Raw genomic sequence first — 19363 nt, 5'->3', positions numbered from 1 at the left:
TTGGTGCAACGGGTGTCTCAACGCGGGCGCAACAATATATATATCGAAACGGAAGCGGTTGTTAGCGGAGCTCGCGGGCCGCCGAACGAGATCAAGGGGTGCAGGAAAACACGCGCGCGGCGCGTGACGCGGTAGCGGACGGAGCTGGATACAGCAGGGCCCCGGCGCCGGGAGAGAACAAATTTCTCCGGCTAACCCTTACTACAAACCGGACTCCGGGGCGGCTGGCCACCATCTCCGGGCCGCAAGGGAGGTTCATGGAGGAATCAACGTGTCCCGACCGCTGCCTAAAAATCCCGGGAGGCTGCGAGAGCGAGGGGCCATAGGGCACCCCCGCAGGATCTGCTGCTGACAGCACTGCGCGGGGATATATCGCGGGCCTGCGAGCCCGTCCCTAATTGGCCCGCGCTATCGCGCCGAAAAGCCGCGCGCCTGGGAGGGGCGCGTCGCACGTCATCGATTCCTCTATCGAGCGCATTTTTGCGGTCGTTCTCCGGCGTTGACACGTAAAAATTTTGGTGATTATCGCGCCGTTATCTGCTGCTGGCTGCCGAGACTCGAGACCCAAGCCCGGACGGATACGAGCCGATGTGAAAGAGGAACACATTTTTGGTGAGGTTGCCGTGAACATTTCGCGTGAATAAAGCCACGACACCGCCCTCCGGGTCGCGCGTTCTTGCTCGTACCGACTCGTACATAATTCGCGTTAACTGCCGAGAAGGCTTACTTTGGTGTTGGTGGTCGGTATGGAGAGCGAGAGGCCCCTCGTTGGCTTCGGGGGATCGCGGATTGAGATTGCAGGCTCCTGGAGTTCGCGACCGTGGAAGGGACGCAGGCGACTACGTGGCAGCGACCTGATTTCGAGATCGCGAATTTACCATTTTTCGCGTTTTTTGTGCTTGCAACCGCGTGTACCATTTCGTGTATTATTTTGCGTCGTAATTAGTGTTGCCGTGTACTAGAGTTTGATTAAGAGAGTGTCGCGCGTGTTAAGCTTCAGAAACGTCATCCGGGTACTCACGGGTATACTCTCTTCTTCTTCTAACTCGCTGAGATAGAAAGGGAACGGAGTATTGCTCGTGTGCACTCGGATGATGTTTCCGAACGCAGCCTTATACCGGTGCAATATTAATCGCACGATATTGAGCGTTGTGTTTAGAGTCCCGCGCCTTCCTCGAGCGTATTATACATTGGCGACAGAACCCTTTCGCTGTTTCGGACGTCGAGTTCTAACGCGCCAAGCGTGACGCAGCACTCTTTCACCTTGAGTGATATTTCAAGTTCAATAGACACGCACACGCACACGCACACGCACACGCACACGCACACGCACACGCACACGCACACGCACACGCACACACACGCGCGCGCGCGCGCGCACACACACACACACACACACACACACACACACACACACACACACACACACATATACATATATATTTGCTACATGCATTGCTATATAATATATACATCAAAAATTTATCATACATCATGCAAGGGATAATTTATACAGATGTCTGAAAGCGACGACGGCGAAAAAATGATTTATCGATTTAAAATTGTGAGATTTGTTAAATGTGGAAGAAAAGGTCTCACGAAAGAAATTGATATTGTCCCTTCAGCCTGGATTGACTGGGACGAGAAAACAAAAAGATTAAAAGTTCCGTTTCTTCCTCCTCCATATACAAAAAAGAACATCAATGAACTCCACGATATAGTGAAACAAGAATCTGAAGTACCAGACTCATGGCCATTCTACAATATTGACATTGTTGGGCAAGCAAGTATGTAGTATGTACAAATAATATTTCCTTTTTTTAATAAAAGAATCTTATGAATATTATATCCGAACTGACAAAGGTGTTCACAGACTAGCTCGATCCAACATATCACAGCTAACGCACATAATGGTGATGCACATAAATTAAAACTAAATTCTAAATCTATAATTAAATTGCGTCAATCTGTAAATGCCTTTATGTAGTTAAAAATTTTATTTTAGTTAAAAATGGTAAACTAATTAACTTATAGGTTTCTATTAATTAATCGCAATGAATGTAATAAAATAATTATTTCAGAGACATTCACAGAAGCTATGGATCGCTTGATACTTCTTGATCGAACTGAGACTGCTTTTTCGCAGGATTCGGAAGACGACGAAGAAAAAATAAAGAAAGCAGAGACAGTTTACCGACAACAAAAGTTGAAAAAAAATGCAGATGAAATTAAAAATCTTTTTAATGAAATTCCTGTGCTCACAAAAAAATCTTGCAGTCAGTCAGGTTTGATGCATTTTAAAATGTAGAATAATATTATTTAACTTAACTTCAACTAAACACAATCCAGGTTTTAATATTACATTATATTAATTGTAGATAAACATAAATCTGCTATGAAGTCATCAAAATTGTCGGAGAAGAAGTTTACGGCTGTAAGGTCAAAATTATTGGAGAAGAATGTTACGGAAAAAAGTATTATTGTACCAACTGCAAAAACATCTGAACCAGAATCAGAATCAGAACCAGAATCAGAACCAGAACCAGAATCAGAACTATCAAATAGTGAGTTTTTTGTTCTTTATTTTTTATTATTTACATCTCCCAATATCACACATACATACAGGTCCGTATTTAGAATGCGCTTACAACGATGTTAGCGCGAAATGTTAGCGGTCCTAGCCAATGGAGCGTTCTAGGAGCGCTAACATCTCGCGCTAACATCGTTGTAAGCGCGTTCTGAATACGGGCCACAGAGTACATTTATCAACTAAACACAATCCAGGCTTTAATATTACATTATATTAATTGTAGATGAACATAAATCTGCTATGAAGTCATCAAAATTGTCGGAGAAGAAGTTTACGGCTGTAAGGTCAAAATTATTGGAGAAGAATGTTACGGAAAAAAGTATTAGTGTACCAACTGCAAAAACATCTGAATCAGAACTAGAACCAGAATCAGGACTATCAAATAGTGAGTTTTTTGTTCTTTCTTATTTTTTATTTTTTTTACACCTCCCAATATCACACATACATACAGACTACATTTATCCTAAAAATTACCATTTTTCAGATCAGTTACCTTCTATAATGTTGCTTGATACGCAATTACCTGTCATATCTGAAAATGACTTAATAAAATATACAAACAATAAAGGTATACAATATTTTTGTAAAGATGTAAATGTTCAAATCTATACTTATTATAAATAATTTTATATTTATTATAAAGACTAATGACAGTAATGACAATGACATTAATTGTTGTAAGTATTAATAATTGTAACAAAATTTAATTGATTCAGATCCGCTTAGCGTTGATATAAATGCAATTTGGTCGAAATTGTTAATGCTGGAAAGTGATTCGAAAAACTTGAATAAAAGTAAGATTTTTAAACATATATAGATATATTATTCAAATATATACAAATTTTTGTTAAAATGTCTATGTATGTACTGTCACGACTTTTTGCACTCCCGGACCGCTCCGGGACGTGTGCCGGATCAAAAGGACTTAGGAGAGCGGGATGGTTGGCCTCTCCAGTGGTTTCCTCGCACCTCCGATACTCCACGAAATGTTCCGAATGTTGGGCGCCAGACGCGTACATTCGCGTCCACGAAATCGCGAAAACCTAAACGAGACGCAAAACGAAGTGTGGAGGTGCGTGGAATCGGCTAGCTTGACCTAATCACGGGCGGGGTTAATGAAGGGCAGCGCGATATTCGGCGGGGTGACACGTTAATTTCATACTCAGTCAGATAACAAAGAAAATAACATTTATTGAGTACTGGTTGTCGAGAAAATAACAACGTTTATCCATCCGGCTTCGATCAAACACAAGATAAATTCAATAAATAAATCAAGAATAGCCGGTGGCGGGGTGTCTGAATTCATCTAACAGAAATAACATTAATGCGGACGCGAGACACCCACGGAGTATTAATTGAGTCTCTAATAAACACGCTGAAGGCTCTATTTTCAAACAATTAATAATTCGAGTCGAAAACCGTACGAAAACTCTGTCGCAATAATATCTTAACCTAACGCGAGTGATTCTGCTCGGGCGCAACGGGGAGGCGCCGAGTCATTTAACCAATCAAGTCGCGATATCGCTAATAATCACGGAACGCCAGGAAGAACTACGCAAGTAACATCTAAACGCACGAAACGTGTGAACGCCGGTAATTTCTTAACGCGAGTATAGGACGCAACGCAAGTAATACCGGACGCGAAGTTTCTCAACGCGAGAGCACAATTATCAACCCGTAATAACGAGATCCGAACACAAATCGATACGCTAACACCGACGCTCGAACACAAGAATTTCCCGGCGCGAAGAAACGGTAACGCAATTGACGAAATACCGGCCCGTATGCGGCCGTACACCAAGGTCGCGAGGACAACGCAATATACTCGCGATATCGAACTCATTAACGCCTATCGCGATCTCCAGGGATTCGCCATAACGCTTGTACCACGGTTCCGCGGCCACGATACCATCCCGAGGCCCTTCGCTCTCGTTATCGATCGCGAAATTACACTCGATCTTAACATGCGTTATCCCGAGCGAGAGCGTGCACCGGAGGGCGGTGTCGTGGCTTTACATATCGCGATTTACGGGCAACCTCACCGGTGATACGCCTCCTTCTGGGCTCCTCGCCGTCACCTTCCACCAACGATCCTCGATCCGCCAGATAAATATCGAAATACCCGACTCGGGGTGGCTATCGCGTATCTCAGCAAAACTTAGTATCTCGCCGACGGACGACCAGAGAGTGAAAACGCTAGACCCGCTCGATTGCGGAATCGATACGGTACCCCTTCCTGAGGGGCGCGCGAGCCAATCGGGCGCGAGCTTGCAAGCCCGCGGTGTCCCGGCGCAGGGCTGTCGATACGAGATCCTTCGGGGGCGTGCAACGGTCCCTCGGCGGCGTACGACTCCTCAATTCTGTCCTTAGCAGCGGACGGAACTCGGTTCTCGCCGGTGTGCCTCCGGTTTGACCTTGGGGCGGTGATCAGTCACCCCGTAGGTCGATGTTTTGTGGAGATCATTTGCTGAAGCCGGGTGTTTACCCAAGCGCTTGGGGCCCCGCTATCGGCGGCCTCGTCCGTCGCTGCCGCATGTGCCGCACGCCTGCCGCGTTGCTCTCGCCAGCCCGTGATCTCTGCTGCTTCCGTGTTTGCCACCCCTCCTTGGTTATCGATCGTCCTTGATTTCCTTCGCCAAATACTCCCTCGAAGGTTTGCCGTGGTGTGGGTGAGGTGCCGCGCGTATTACATTGCATAAAAAAAACAAAAGAAGGTAATCAAAATGCGGAAACGCGATTAATTACGACCCCTGGAGATCTCGTCGTTGCCTCCTTGGTCCGTCCCTGGGCGCGAAATTCCGCGCCTTGTGACGGCGGCGGGGCGCCGCGACGGTGCGGCGAGCCGCAACGTCACAGTACAAGTAACTTAATTTGTTATTTTTGTTTCACAGAATTAGATTTAATATTAGAAAAATTGGAAAGTCTACTTTTTGATACTAAAACCATAAAAAATCAAACAATAAACCAAGGCAGTTCCAGTAAATCTATCAACGTGGATGCAGATAACATATTTAAAAAATATGAAATAATATTACCTGCAAAAACAAACGAAGAATTTGGGCATATAAATATTAAATTAGACAAAGATAGGGAATTTCGAACCAATTTTGTGAGTTTATTTTACAAAACATAATAATTTATTATTATTTGAAAAAGGGTATATATATTATTTCGTTAAAAATAATAAAATTAATTATATTTTTAGTGTGAGCATCTTTATCGTTATATTGAATTTAATTCAACGTTAACAAAAAATATCACAACGATTTTAAAAATCTGTGTAACGCGCGATATAGCAGTCACATATACTGCTACTAAAACTGCGCTTGGCAAGAAAACAATGAAAGATGAACCATTTTACTCATGTATAGAAGGTACATATTTTATATTATATAAATAATATTTTCTTGAAATGATTTTGCTGTTCTATTTACAAACATTTAAAAACTCGCCCTATTTTAATTGATTCCGCATTCAGTTCTTTCCGTTGCTAGAAACACGTGTATTGAATCAAACAAAACTGCGCGATCGATTTTAATTCATGATGCAATAAATCGCTACTTAATGAAGATGTTACTTTGCACCTGATAAGACTCATGCTGGAGATCAACGTTGACGAAGGATTGACAGGCCTTTCGACAACGTGTCGATTAGTCTTTGCTTTCTTTTTTGTTTCAAAAACCAAAAGCGTGTATATCTACATGTAAAGTTCTATTAAACCGCATTGTTGATCAACGAAACCGAACAAATAACTAAATAACTTCTGTACTGCTCTGCGCGTTAAACATCCAAAAATTATTAGAACCGATAAGCATTTGTTATACGCAAGTCCGATGCGGTATAAGTTATAACAACACGAATATTTCTCCTTACGAGCATTTTCTAACGTTGTCTATTCTGCACGATTCAATGCTGTTACTCTTGCCGGCGGTTCTCTTTTCTCGTACCCTGCGAACACTTGGCTTATGAAGCATCAACGGAAGTCTTGCATGAAGTGGAAGAAGCAAATGCGTGCGCGTCATAATTGCCTCGCAAGTTCCCTCCTTTACAGTTTCTTACATAGTAGAATTAAATGCAAAAATAGGGTCGACGTTAAAATTTACATACCGTTAAAATGGGGAGAGAGAGAGAGAGAGAGGGAGAGGGAGAGGGAGGGAGAGGAGAGAGAAGAGAGGGAGAGGGAGGGAGAGGGAGAGGGAGAGGGAGAGGGAGAGGGAGAGAGAGAGAGAGAGAGAGAGAGAGAGAGAGAGAGAGAGAGAGAGAGAGAGAGAGAGAGAGAGAGAGAGAGAGTTTAAAGTACAGTCTTCTCGCTGCTTCTGCGTACTTACTGCAATCAGTAATTAATAGTCGACGGACACATACACTCGACTGCTTTTTTTTTTAATTGATAGACAAAGGGAGACGCAAGATGCGCTCAATTGCGTTTTTTCTTCTAATTTCATAAATTGCTCCATTTTTTATTTTTTATTAAAATTTAATTTTATCGATTTCTGTACTGGGGTATACCACTGAAATTCTATCATGAACTTTTACAATATGATAGGATGAGCTAGAATGTATTTAGGTGTACTCGCGAATAAAGGCCTTATAATTATAGTGTTAGGTGAAAATAAGTACAAAGTTTTTGTTTTTATCTGGAACATAGAAAATTAATAATTGCAAAACTGTCGATGTAAGACTGCGATTATTTGCCAAATATAAAGTATTTTTTATTTTTAATTATAATGGTGCCATTTTATCGCCCTATTGAACTTAAATCACTTCCTTTATCTCGTTGATATAGAGTCACGTTTGTCATTGTATACATATTTATTTTCATGTTTCCTAATTTATGAGATAGTAGTTAATTTAGGAGTAGTAAATATTATTAGTTCAATTGACAGTCTGTTAAAAATAACTTGTAACGATGCGTCTTCAAAGCATCGTTCCCGCGCACCACCCGCCGGATGCCGCCCGAACGATTCTTTTAAACATAAAACACGGCACCGGTGCCTTCCCCGCGCGGCGCCGATAAACGCCGAAGGGAGCCGATCCACGCCGAGGACGGGCGCGCGGGACCGCACCGATCCCACTACCGCGCGACCCGCCTGACGATCGGCCTCCCTCCCACCGAACCCGCCGCGCCGAGCGGTATATAAGCCGGCGCCACGGCAAGAGATAGCGACTTCGTCTCCTACGGGCCTTCAGCCATCTCCGACGAAGCCTACCATCCCGATCCCCAGGCGACACACAAAACGAGGTCCAGAGTATGGGCCTCGACTGAGCGTTCTCAGGTGTCTCCGGATTCCATCGCACTTACTCCCGACGGCCACGGCCCAACAAGGTCGAGCGTGCTCGGCCTCGTAGCGAGGGTTCTCGCGAGGGTAATCCCGGGCAGAGATGCTAGATTCAAGCCGCTTACAGCATACGCACACAAGCGAGCAGCCGTGTACGTGTGCGCTCGGCGTTCGGCCGGCTTCGGAGCGCGCTCGGCTGGCTTCGGGCGCCGTCGCCAGCCGCCGCTGCGCTCGGCGTTCGGCCGGCTTCGGACTCTTCGGAGCGCGCTTGGCCGGCTTCGGGCGCCGTCGCCAGCCGCCACGGCCGCGCCGTCGCGCCGCGAGAATCATGCCTATACGTGTATATTATATCTCACCGCTTATATGTCCCTTTTCGTACTTAAAAATGAAATGGAAATATATTTTATACATAAAAGATATTAAGTTAAAGAAATAAAGAACAGAAAAAAAAGTAAAATAATAAATAATAATAGAAATCCACTCTTGGCCGACATGTACACTTTTTTCTTAAAAATGTTCCGTTATCAATCATTTGGAAAAATAACTTTTTGTTAGTGCAAGAAAAATGGAATTAAAAATTAAATTAAATGGGTTATAATTAAACTGTTAAACTTATACTTTGTAAACTCCATGTAAGAATATAAACAAAATTCTTTTACATATTGGTGTAGTACATTGCTTTATTTATGTTATTAATTCTTTGCACTTGTATAGCTTCTCATTAATTAATAAAGAAATGGAAAGCAATAGAACATTTAATTTTTGTAAGGTTCTCTCGTGATTTCAATTAGGTGTTCTCTTTGCCGTCAATCTATCGACATGGCTCCATATGGCAATCGAGTCGTGTGATTTTCCGTGAACAACTTATTTGCTTAGGCTAATGTTTGTCGAAGTCGCTGAGTCAATGAGCCCTTTCTTTCGTATGACGTATACTCAGCCCTTCCATCGTTCGATTCGCGACAGCGAATCAGCAAATCCGTGAAACGGCGTAATTTCTAAATAATTTCTAGACTCACGTTTTGTCGTCATCCAGACTTCTGTGTGACTGCATCTTATCCTTGGCATAGAGAGCTCGATTCATAAATTTCACGGTATTTGCAATCTTTCTAATTTCTATCTTTTAGATTTCTGTTTGTATTGTAACGATGCGCCCCAAAACGCATCATTCCCGGCGAGCATCAGCCGGATGCCGCCCGGCCGAACACCCGCCGGGCGAGACAAGGCACGATGTGCCCTTTTTTAAACTATTCATCTCGCATATCAGTCCGCAAACGGACTTAGCGCGGCAACCGACTCGGAGCGCCGAGCGGTGCCGAAAACGGCCGAGAGCCACCAAACGCAATCGCGGCGTCGGGGCGCCGTACTTCCTGAACGCTCCACCGCTCCATCCCGGCGCGCGCGATTGCCGTCGCGTATACCCCCGCCACGCCGACACGCCACCGCGGGCGTATATAAACCGAGCAATGTTGCTAGGTTTGAGATTCCACCGTGAGCCAGCAAACCGATCCGACCGATTCTCCGCTGCTCACGGATCCCGAAATCCCACAATCGAACAACCAGGAGGTAGAGAGTATTCTCTGCTTCTGCCGAGTGAAGCATCTGGGCGGTTGACTCGAACTTCCCTACGAACATCTGTGACACCGAAGTGAACCAGGGTAAGAGAGTTCTTCTCTTACTCGCCAAGGGTCTTGGCCACCCGGTGCCGCCTCCCGCCTACACGAATCGATGCGCCAGGAAATAGAGAGTACTTCTCTATCTCCGCTAAGGGTCTTAGCCGCTCGATATCACGTCCGATCGCGATCCAGCGCCTTACGCGCTCACTGCCGCCGTTATCCAAACCTGCGATACCGCGTCACCCGCGCCGAAATACTTCAGCGAGCCCGCACGCCCGCCGATCCGCGAAACTCCGCGATCTCCGTGTATCGTCGCTTTACCAGGCGTCCGCAAGCTCCGTGATATCTGCATGTCACCGCCATTGTAACCGCGTCCGCGACCTATTACACGTATCCAGCGACTCCGCGATATCTGCATTTCACCGCCATTATAAACCGCGCCCGCGGTCTATCACACGTAGCCATCGACTCCGCGATCACTGTAATCCGTCGCTATCGTAGCAGCGACCGCGATCTTTTGTACATATTCACCGCTCCCGCGAGCATCTCTATGTATTCACGCGTAATTGAATAAATACCTTATTTTGTTTTGTTATATTTTAACCGAGTCTTGTGTCTTCCTCCGCGCCTACTCCGAACCCTGACCAGCCGCGAGCTAAATCCGCGCTTCGGAAGCTAGGTTGTTTCAGTATTCTTTTAGTTCTTTTTTTATTTTTCTTTGTCTTTTTCCTTAATATTTCTATTTATTTTTCTTATATTCATATTTTTCTACTTTTTTCTTCTTTTTTCTTCGTTCTTTTTCACAGTTCTTTTTCTTTCCTTTTTTTATCTTAACTTCTATATTTTTTTCTATTACGTTTTTTCTATTATATTCTATTTTTCTTTCAACATGGAAACATGTGATAAATCGAAAACAATGTCTAAGCAAAAATTTGTAAATTTGTAATTTTAATATAGAAAACATTAAATGTGATTTATGGACGTGTATATATAAATATATAAACACATACACACATCTATATACATATATATACTTATGTGTGTATATATATATATGTATATACTCCTAATTTTTCAAGTGTTTTTTAAATAGAATTTTGTGTTTCGAAGTCTGTCGTGAATTATAAATCGTTTAAAGTAATTTTAAAATAATTATAACATTCTCTATGCATTTTGTTTCTTTTTCTATGTTCTATTCTTTAATTTTTCTGTCTTTCTATCGTTTTTATCTTTTTTTTCTATCCTTTTTTTCTATCCTGTCTTCTTATTCTTTCTTTCTGTATCTATCCTTTTTACCTATCTTTTCTTCCTATCATCATTTTTACCTATCCTCCATTTTATCCATATTTGAAAATGCAAAAAATTCTTTTCTTTAATATTATATTATTCTTATATATATTTATTAAAAACTTATTGTTGGTATAACAACTTTATCTTTTTCTATACGTATTCCGAGCATTTTCAAATATTGTTATTTTGGAAACAATATTTGAAAATATAATTAGTTGTATTTATATTATGGTACATGTATAATGTTTCCATAAATAATTACAAATTAATAAATATTATTTTTTTATTTTGCTCACTATATATTCTCTTAGTTTATCATCATCTTTGAGTCTCTCATTAAATTTTATAAATTCAGTTAAATTGTCAATTGGGAAAGAAAGATTGCGATTTTTGAGGAAATTTATCAGCGTTATAAATTGGGTTTCTTTTCTTTGCATTAACTCGTTACAAATGTTACTTTTCTTTTAAAGAATTGGATATTCGTCGCACTTTAAATTTACTATACCTTTTACTAGTGTCTTTAGATCTGATAATTTATAATATGTAATTCAATTTTTCTGTATTAATAATTAAAATAAAAGATATTTATCTATATATCTGTAAGACTCTGTCTTTCATCACGCTCGTCGAAGACAAATGTATAAAAATATATTTATATTTCTCATATGATTTTTGTGAACTATATCATAACTAGGTAATAAATATTTATGTAAATAATCTTTTTTATTTTAATTATTAATACAAAAAAATTTAATTAAATATTCTAAATTATCAGGTCTAATTCGGGCGCTGTCGCCAGCAGCCGCGTTGCGAGAATCATGCCTACACGTGTATATTATATATCATACGTCCTTTTTCGTACTTAAAAATAAAATGGAAATATATTTTATACATAAAAGATATTAAGAGTTAAAGAAATGAAGAACAGAAAGAAGAGTAAAAGTAATAAATAATAATAGAAATCCACTCTTGGCCAACATGTACGTCTTTTTTTTTAAGTTTTGTTATTAATTTTTGAAAAATAACTTATTGATAGTACATAAAGAAATTAATTAAAATTAAATTAAATGTTATGCTTCTCATAATTACTAATGGACTATACGCGGACTATATGTACATATTGTTGCTCAACGGAAACCGCGAGAAGGTGGTGGTCTCTTCCGTCAGGAGGAAATGTAAAAAATTTGTTTTTTAAAATAAAAAGTATATAAGAATATATAAGTATATAAGTATAAAAGTATATAAGATTATATATAAAAAGTATTTTATATATATTCTTATATACTCTTATATTTTTATATATTTATATACTTATATAAATATAAGAATACATAAGAATATATATATAAAAAGTATATAAGATAATATATTAAAAAAGTTTATTACAACAGAGATTGCAATGAAACTTACTGGCTCTTATATATTATATTTGAAGAAAATCATTTGTTCAAATGTATTTAAATAAATGTATTATAAATATATTTATTTTATATATTTTATGTACAGGATAAATTTCAATATAATTAAAAGATTTATTTAATTAATAAATTTTCACGTCTTAATTGTGACATAATCAAGAGACACGATAATGTCTCGCGTCTAGTGCAGAAAGGGACACGCGAAGACGTGAGTAAGACGCGCGAGCCGAGTACGATAGGATTTTACGATTCTCGTAGCTGGCGACGCGCGACGCTAGCTCGAGCAAGAAAGAGACGGCAGATGTATGTCTGCGCTCTTCGGCTGCTCGAAGCTGGCCGAACGCCGAGCGCACAGCCGCCGCACACGTACACGGCTGCTCGCTTGTGTGCGCTGTGCTGCTGCTTGCTGTAAGCGGCTTGAATCTAGCATCTCTGATCCCGGGGTCCCGCGATCCTCCGTTGTATATAGCGCGCTGTAATATACCGCGTTCCGTTCGTCCGTCCTACCGCCCGAGTGCACCGGCACTACCGATCGTTGTGATATACTGCGTTCGTTCGTCCGTCCTACCGCCCGAGTGCACATGCACTACCGATCCTTGTAAATACCGCGTCTAGTTGTAGACCCGCGTTCCGATATTCCAGATACCACGTCGAGTGCACATGCACTCCCGTCATTGTAAACGCCGCGTCCAGTTGAAGACCCGCGTTCCGATATTCCAGATACCACGTCGAGTGCACATGCACTCCCGTCATTGTAAACGCCGCGTCCAGTTGAAGACCCGCTTTCCGATATTCCGTATACCGCGTCGAGTGCACCGGCACTACCGACCACTGTAATATACCGCGTCCCGTTATTCTTTGTGTGTAATACCGAATCCCGAGTTGAATAAAGTGAATGTTACTGGTACGTTGCAAATTGATTATTGTCTCTGGGCCTTTCAGTCGAACTCCCGATCCGGCGAACTAGTCCGCGTTCGACGATAAAGTCAGGCCGTTACAAACTAATTAAATGAATAATCTTTAAATAAATGCATTATATGGATTTAGAAATTGTACTTTATTGGCGCCATGTTAGCGCCATACACGTGCCACGTTAAAAACTCGCTAGTCCCATGTCTGCATTATGATAGTACCTTACTGCCGCCATGTTAGCGCCATGCCAGCACCACATCAGATCTGTGGCGCTAACGGGCAAAACGTGACGTTCCGCGGATGGCGCTTACCAGCGTGCCATGACAGCTCCTGAAGTGGCAGTGTGACACGCTGGTCAGTGCCATGCAAGCGCCCAGTCAAAATTTCTACCATTTACCAGTCTTCATTAAAAAAAAAAATACATTTTTAAAGTACAAAAGAAAAATATTTTACAAATATGATTATAAATTAATGTAAATAGAAAAATTTGCAAATTAATACAGAAATAGCACATTTAGTATTAAAATAAAATTACTTGTAATCAACATGTTACAATATAAAATTTTTAAAACATGTTTAATAACAGAAGTAAAGAATAATTTACAAAATAAAATATTGCATCTTTGGCTTTTATCACATACTTATTACTATTTTATATCACATTTTTATCACATACTAGACACCACAGACGCGCACTTTGCGCGCGCTATTTAGCTTTAACATTATGCAATTACTATTATAGTATTAACTTCTTGATACACACAACTGTCAAAATATACGATGACAGCTGCAAATGAAGTAAGCGCAGCGAGAGAACCAATTGGCATCGCGGAAAAGCGGCAACAAAAAACTTCGAGATATGCGAGTATCGATTTAACATGCCTTTTTTTAGAAAGGACTAGCACACACGCGCGCTACGCGCGCGCTTCAAACTTTTTCCGTTTTATTTCACCTTAAAACACTCATCCCACATCACCATTTCTCTCCGTTAAAATGTATTCCCCTTCTCATCCACTGTACCAATGTCCATTCGCCACTTCTCGTTTCTTTTTTTCTCTCCGCTCACTTCACATATCTGTCTCTCCCATATTTTGTTTTCTTTTTTCTTTTTACTTCTCGCATAAGACTTATCACACTTCGCTTTCTCGGCTCTCATTTTTCTTTTTTTTTTCCTTACACTTCACATTCGTTATCCCCTCTGCTTTACTTCTCCCATACTTCCTTTTTCTTCACTAATTCCCCTACAGCACGAAATATTGCAGCAACTTGCAGCAACATTGCAGCAATATTGCAATATTGCTGCAATGTTGCTGCAAGTTGCTGCAATATTTCGTGCTGTAGGGGTTATACCTCCTTCCATTTTTTCAATATTTCCACCATCACCTCTAATTTTCTTTATTTTTTACTTTATTTACTGAAAGATAATCTATCACATACTCGTTCTTTGTTACTAATTTTTCTTATTTTTTCCTTTATTTATCGAAAGATAATCTATTACATACTTTTCGCATTCTTTATCCCACTATACCTCCTTTTGCTTTTCCTTCTCCCGCTCTTCCTTTTTTTCCTATTCTTTTAATCTTTTCCACCACCATCTTTTTTTTTATTTTTAATTATTATTTTACCATCCCTAATATTTTGTTTTTATTTATATTTATATTTATCTGTTTATTTATTTATTTACTTATTTTTCTTTATTTCTTTGTTTTTCTTTATTTCTTTATTTATCGAACTCGCCGACATCTTAATGAACCAACCACTCTCGCGTGGAAAAGTGATAGTAATAATATATATCGACAGCGCGATACATATCGACTCAAGACACATCAACTTCTCGATCAAAATTAATTTTTTTAAGTTTTATTTCTTTTCTTCTTCTTCTCTTTACTTTATAAAAACATTGATTGTAAAAAAAAATCTAAGAATTGTACACAGCAAATAAATTTCTTTATAATTTTATTATAATTATAATTATTATTGAAATAATTATAAATTATAGCATTAATTATATATATTATTACTTAAAAAATAAATTCCATGATCCCTTTTTTAGCACATTAAATTAGGAAAACTTAGAAAAAATTACAGTTAATATCAATTTTTTTTAAGTTATTACATTAATTCTTTCTACATTTTTCATTTATATTATAAATATCGTTGTGAATGACGTAAATATTATAAATAGTTTGCAAAAAAAATGGAGGTATTAATTACGAAAAACCATCGATACGTGTTGCGAAATTAATATTTTTCAAAAGTGTACTCTGACGAAACGTGAAGCTTTTATAATATATGTATATAAATGAGTTCATGATTGCCATTGGCGGACCTTATCATTATTAAAGCTACAACTCATCTATCGTAACGCTTTGATCGTGGTTATAAGCAATGAAGCCGTCGTAAACCGTATATCTATATATAATATATCTATATTATCTATAAACATATTTTTTTTCACATGTCGAGAAAACTGATAAGTTAAGTTATGTTGTAACGCCAAACAAGCGTCGTAATCGTAAAGAGTTCAAGCTGAATCAACTCATACGATGAGCTTACGATAGCGATTACGACAAGCGTTACGATCGTTTACGATGAACATTACGATAGATGTAGTTGTAGCTTAAGACATAGTTGTTACACATTACTTTTTTAGTACAGTGGAACAACTATACAACAATGATCATATCTAGTACAATATTTTATATATACAATATAATAAAAAAAATGGTATAAATTAGAAATTAGAAATTAGCATATTGCTTAATCAACATTTAAAGACGCACACAAAGCTCCTCTTATGAGGAAGCTTGTATTTTATTTGATGCAATTATTATTTATTATTTTGGTTTCCTCATAGAGGATGCTTATTTGTGTGCGTCTTTAAATGTTGATTAAGCAATGTGCTAATTTCTAATTTCCTTTCTTTGAAATGATGAGGAAGCAACGTGCAAATTTCTAATTTGCACCATTTTTTTTTTAATAATCTGTCGGAAAATAGAAAAGAACGTTCTTTGAACTTTTACTAATGAAAGATTATTGTATAGTATCAATACACTGTAATTTTCTAATTATATTTAATTTAGTCTTTTCTACCCCCCTATTTCATATATAATTCATTAAGAGAGATTTGGTTTATTACTTCATGAGATACAAATTTTTAAATAATCAGGGAATGCGTACAAACATAAAAACTTTACAAAATTAGATCTAATCAACCAAATCTTAATGAGTTATATATGGAATTTGAAACAGACCAATATCTCAAAATTTGCGGAAGTTACAGCGAAAATAAACATTTCTCAAAAATTCAAAAACATTTTTTAAATAACCCCTTTACTGATCTTCATTAAATTCAACCCTAATCTCCTTTACATGACTCTATCATTAAAAAAAAAATCATCTCGATATCTCAAAATTTGCGGAAGTTACAGCGAAAATAGACATTTTTAAAAAAATTTGAAAATTAAAAAAAAAAAGAAACCCTTTACCGATTGTCACCAAATACAATCTCATCCTTTCTTACATGATGCTCTATCGTTTAAAAAAAATGCATCATTTTACATTTTACGAAAGTTAGAGCATCCACGGACATCAAATCTGTACATACACACATACACACACACACACACACACACACACAGACACTTTTTAAAAATACAATTTCTTGACGTTTTAGAACATTTTGAACACATTAGCAGCGGCAACTCCAAAATTTTTTTTTTCATGACTAAAGTTTCTTCTATGAGGAAACAAAAAAAAAACATTATCGAGAACTACTCGAGCTGGATCTTGTGTAACGATGACGGTGTACGTCAATATCGAGGATTTCCTGATGGGTTCCGCGACCGAGTTTTTATTCTGCGCTGTGGTGATCGCGAGCTTCTACGACGATTCATGAACGGCAAACGTCTACGACATCTGCGATAACGTGGCGGGGTGTTCTTATCACTAACCACCCCATCGTGGTGGCCTGCGTTTCCCATATCCGGTGACATGCGTCGCATTGGCAATAGTCGGGGTTTTGGTAATAAAACTGGAGCAACCGTTATTTCTTGGCCATCTATATACAATATATATATTTTTTTGTCCTGTGAATAGACAAGATACGTTAACATGATCATAAAATAGTCTATTAAGTACAAAATCGATATGAATCATATTTTACCTCCGTCCATGTGTTTCATAGTATTTTTGGCTTCATCCACAGTTTCAAATTCGATATAGCGGATTGGGATGAAACTTATCTAAAGCAAAGTCAACTATCTTGATTTGATCATATGCCGGAAATATTTGTACAACATGGTCTTTGGTGACGTTCCGTATTAGATGACCGATGTGTATTTTTGTTAGTCTAGGAATCGGTGAATGCTCTCTGCGTTTTCTATGTAGGGAAAGAGATCTGCAAAATTAAAAAAACAATTATTAACTCGATAATTAAATATAAACCAAAAAAATTAAAAAAGAATCAATTTTATAACAAATATAATACCTGGATCGTTGATTTTTGTTTAGCTTTTTCGGATATAGCATTGTTTCCTTTCTTTCTTTCTTTATCACAATTTTTAGCCTTGTTCCTATCTCTTTTTCTCTCTCTTTCTTTGTCCTTTTCCTTCTTCTTATTATCATATCTCCGTGAGGCACGGCACTTTTGCTACGACTTTTCTTCCTCCCGATATCTCTGAAACTGGCTGAAGAGCTGACAGAACTACTGGATGAATTACTGGAAGAGAAGCTTGATCTAGAACTACAGCCACTGCTGGAGCTTGAAGATCCTGAGCTGTTGTCTGATAAATTATCAAATACATTTTCATATAAGTGCATCAATAAAATACAATTCAAAATATTATATAGCTTAACGATAGAACAATCAGTCATCGAACAACTATTAACTTAATAATTGAATATAAACACAATATAAACAAAAAAATTAAGAATCAATTTTATAACATACGATACCTGAATCGTCCTTTTTGTTTAGTTTTTTTGGAAATAGCATTGTTTCCTTTCCTCCTTTCTTTATCACGATCTCTGTCCTTTCCCTCTCTCTTTCTTTATCCCTTTTCTTCTCTTTATTGTCATGTCTCGATGAAGCATCAGCACTTTTGCTATAATTTTTTTTTCTCCCTTGATCTCTGGAACGGGCTGAAGAGCTGACAGAACTATTGGATAAACTACTTGAAAAGGAGTTTAATCTGGAACTACAGCCACTACTGGAGCTTGAAAATCCTGAGCTGTTATCTGATGAATTATCGAATACATTTTCATATAAATACATCAATAAAATATAATTTAAAACAAAATTCTATATGGTTTTATAGATTTACACATGCTTTTTTATTGACAAAATTTCTGAAGAAAAAAAATAATTTTTATACATATATAATCATGTTTAATTGAACATAATTTGATATAATAATAAATAAGCACTTTTGTCCGTTTAAAAATTCTTTGTACGTAAGTATAAATCTATAAAATTATATAAAATAAATTTTTTTTTACCATAAGTATGTATGTAGACTACATAATATATATATATATACATGTGTGTGTGTGTGTGTGTGTGTGTGTGTGTGTGTGTGTGTGTGTGTGTGTGTGTGTGTGTGTGTGTGTGTGTGTGTGTGTGTGTGTGTGTGTGTGTGTGTGTGTAGTCTACACATATACATTTACATATACATATAAGTATATATATATATGTATATGTAAATATGTATAAGAAAGTAGTTTAAACTTACCTTGTCGGAACCCATTTGGCTGGTATTTATTTACTTTTCTGCTTTAATTTTTAATCATCCCAAATAAATGTGCATAAATAATTATAGTTCTATTACATTTTTTTGAAGATGTACCAGTAAACAGTAATGTCCTGCAACAAATAAATCAAGAAGGTACAACATAGTATCAATTTTCATTAATTAATAGGCAAGGCTAAATTTGTAAAAAAAAACTAATTCTCTTCTCTCCAAATAATTTGTTTAAAAGAAATTAATAAGAAATGACTATTATATATGTAAAAATTTAATGTTATTGAAAGATTTTACCTCTTTTTTATGTCTTTCTTTTCTTTTCTTCTTGTTCTCTTTCTCTCTTCCTCTCTCTTTACTTTCTTTTTTTTTACTTCCCTCTTTATTTGATTTTGCCCATTTCTTCCTTTTCTCCCCCCTCCCCCTCCCCCCTCCCTCCTTTTTTCTCTCCCTGTTTTTCTCTACTTCACCTTGCTCTCTCTTTCTTTCTGTCTCTCTCTCTCTCTCTCTCTGTTTTTTTTTC

At 38.3% G+C, this 19363-nt stretch overlaps 1 protein-coding gene and 1 pseudogene across 2 annotated transcripts; one reads left to right on the top strand and one right to left on the bottom strand.

The window, feature by feature from the left end:
- The first annotated feature begins 1512 nt into the window (after nucleotides 1-1512).
- LOC139817492 (uncharacterized) lies at nucleotides 1513-6009 on the top strand. 2 transcript variants are annotated; one of them, XM_071785631.1, is made up of 8 exons: nucleotides 1513-1787; nucleotides 2082-2285; nucleotides 2379-2564; nucleotides 2814-2975; nucleotides 3075-3158; nucleotides 3307-3384; nucleotides 5482-5699; nucleotides 5796-6009. In XM_071785631.1, the coding sequence occupies exons 1-8, from the start codon at nucleotides 1517-1519 to the stop codon at nucleotides 5988-5990; spliced, it is 1398 nt and encodes a 465-aa protein (XP_071641732.1). In that variant the 5' UTR covers nucleotides 1513-1516; the 3' UTR covers nucleotides 5991-6009. The 2 variants fall into 2 exon arrangements, with proteins under 2 accessions (XP_071641732.1, XP_071641733.1); XM_071785632.1 differs by lacking the exon at nucleotides 3307-3384.
- Nucleotides 6010-15147: 9138 nt separating this feature from the next.
- LOC139818138 (uncharacterized) lies at nucleotides 15148-19202 on the bottom strand (annotated as a pseudogene).
- Nucleotides 19203-19363: the final 161 nt, after the last annotated feature.

Source organism: Temnothorax longispinosus, chromosome 8 (assembly GCF_030848805.1).
Source record: "Temnothorax longispinosus isolate EJ_2023e chromosome 8, Tlon_JGU_v1, whole genome shotgun sequence".
In the NCBI taxonomy this organism is placed as follows: Eukaryota; Metazoa; Arthropoda; class Insecta; order Hymenoptera; family Formicidae; genus Temnothorax; species Temnothorax longispinosus.
This window is presented reverse-complemented; position numbering and strand designations above follow the sequence as displayed.

What these genes read in the sequence shown, in the direction of transcription:
- LOC139817492 (XM_071785631.1), top strand. Translation starts at nt 1,517, where the DNA reads ATGTCTGAAAGCGACGACGGCGAAAAAATGATTTATCGATTTAAAATT. An exon ending in TGACATTGTTGGGCAAGCAA is followed by an intron (nt 1,788 to 2,081) that starts GTATGTAGTATG and finishes TAATTATTTCAG; the next exon opens with AGACATTCACAGAAGCTATG. An exon ending in AAAATATACAAACAATAAAG is followed by an intron (nt 3,159 to 3,306) that starts GTATACAATATT and finishes TAATTGATTCAG; the next exon opens with ATCCGCTTAGCGTTGATATA.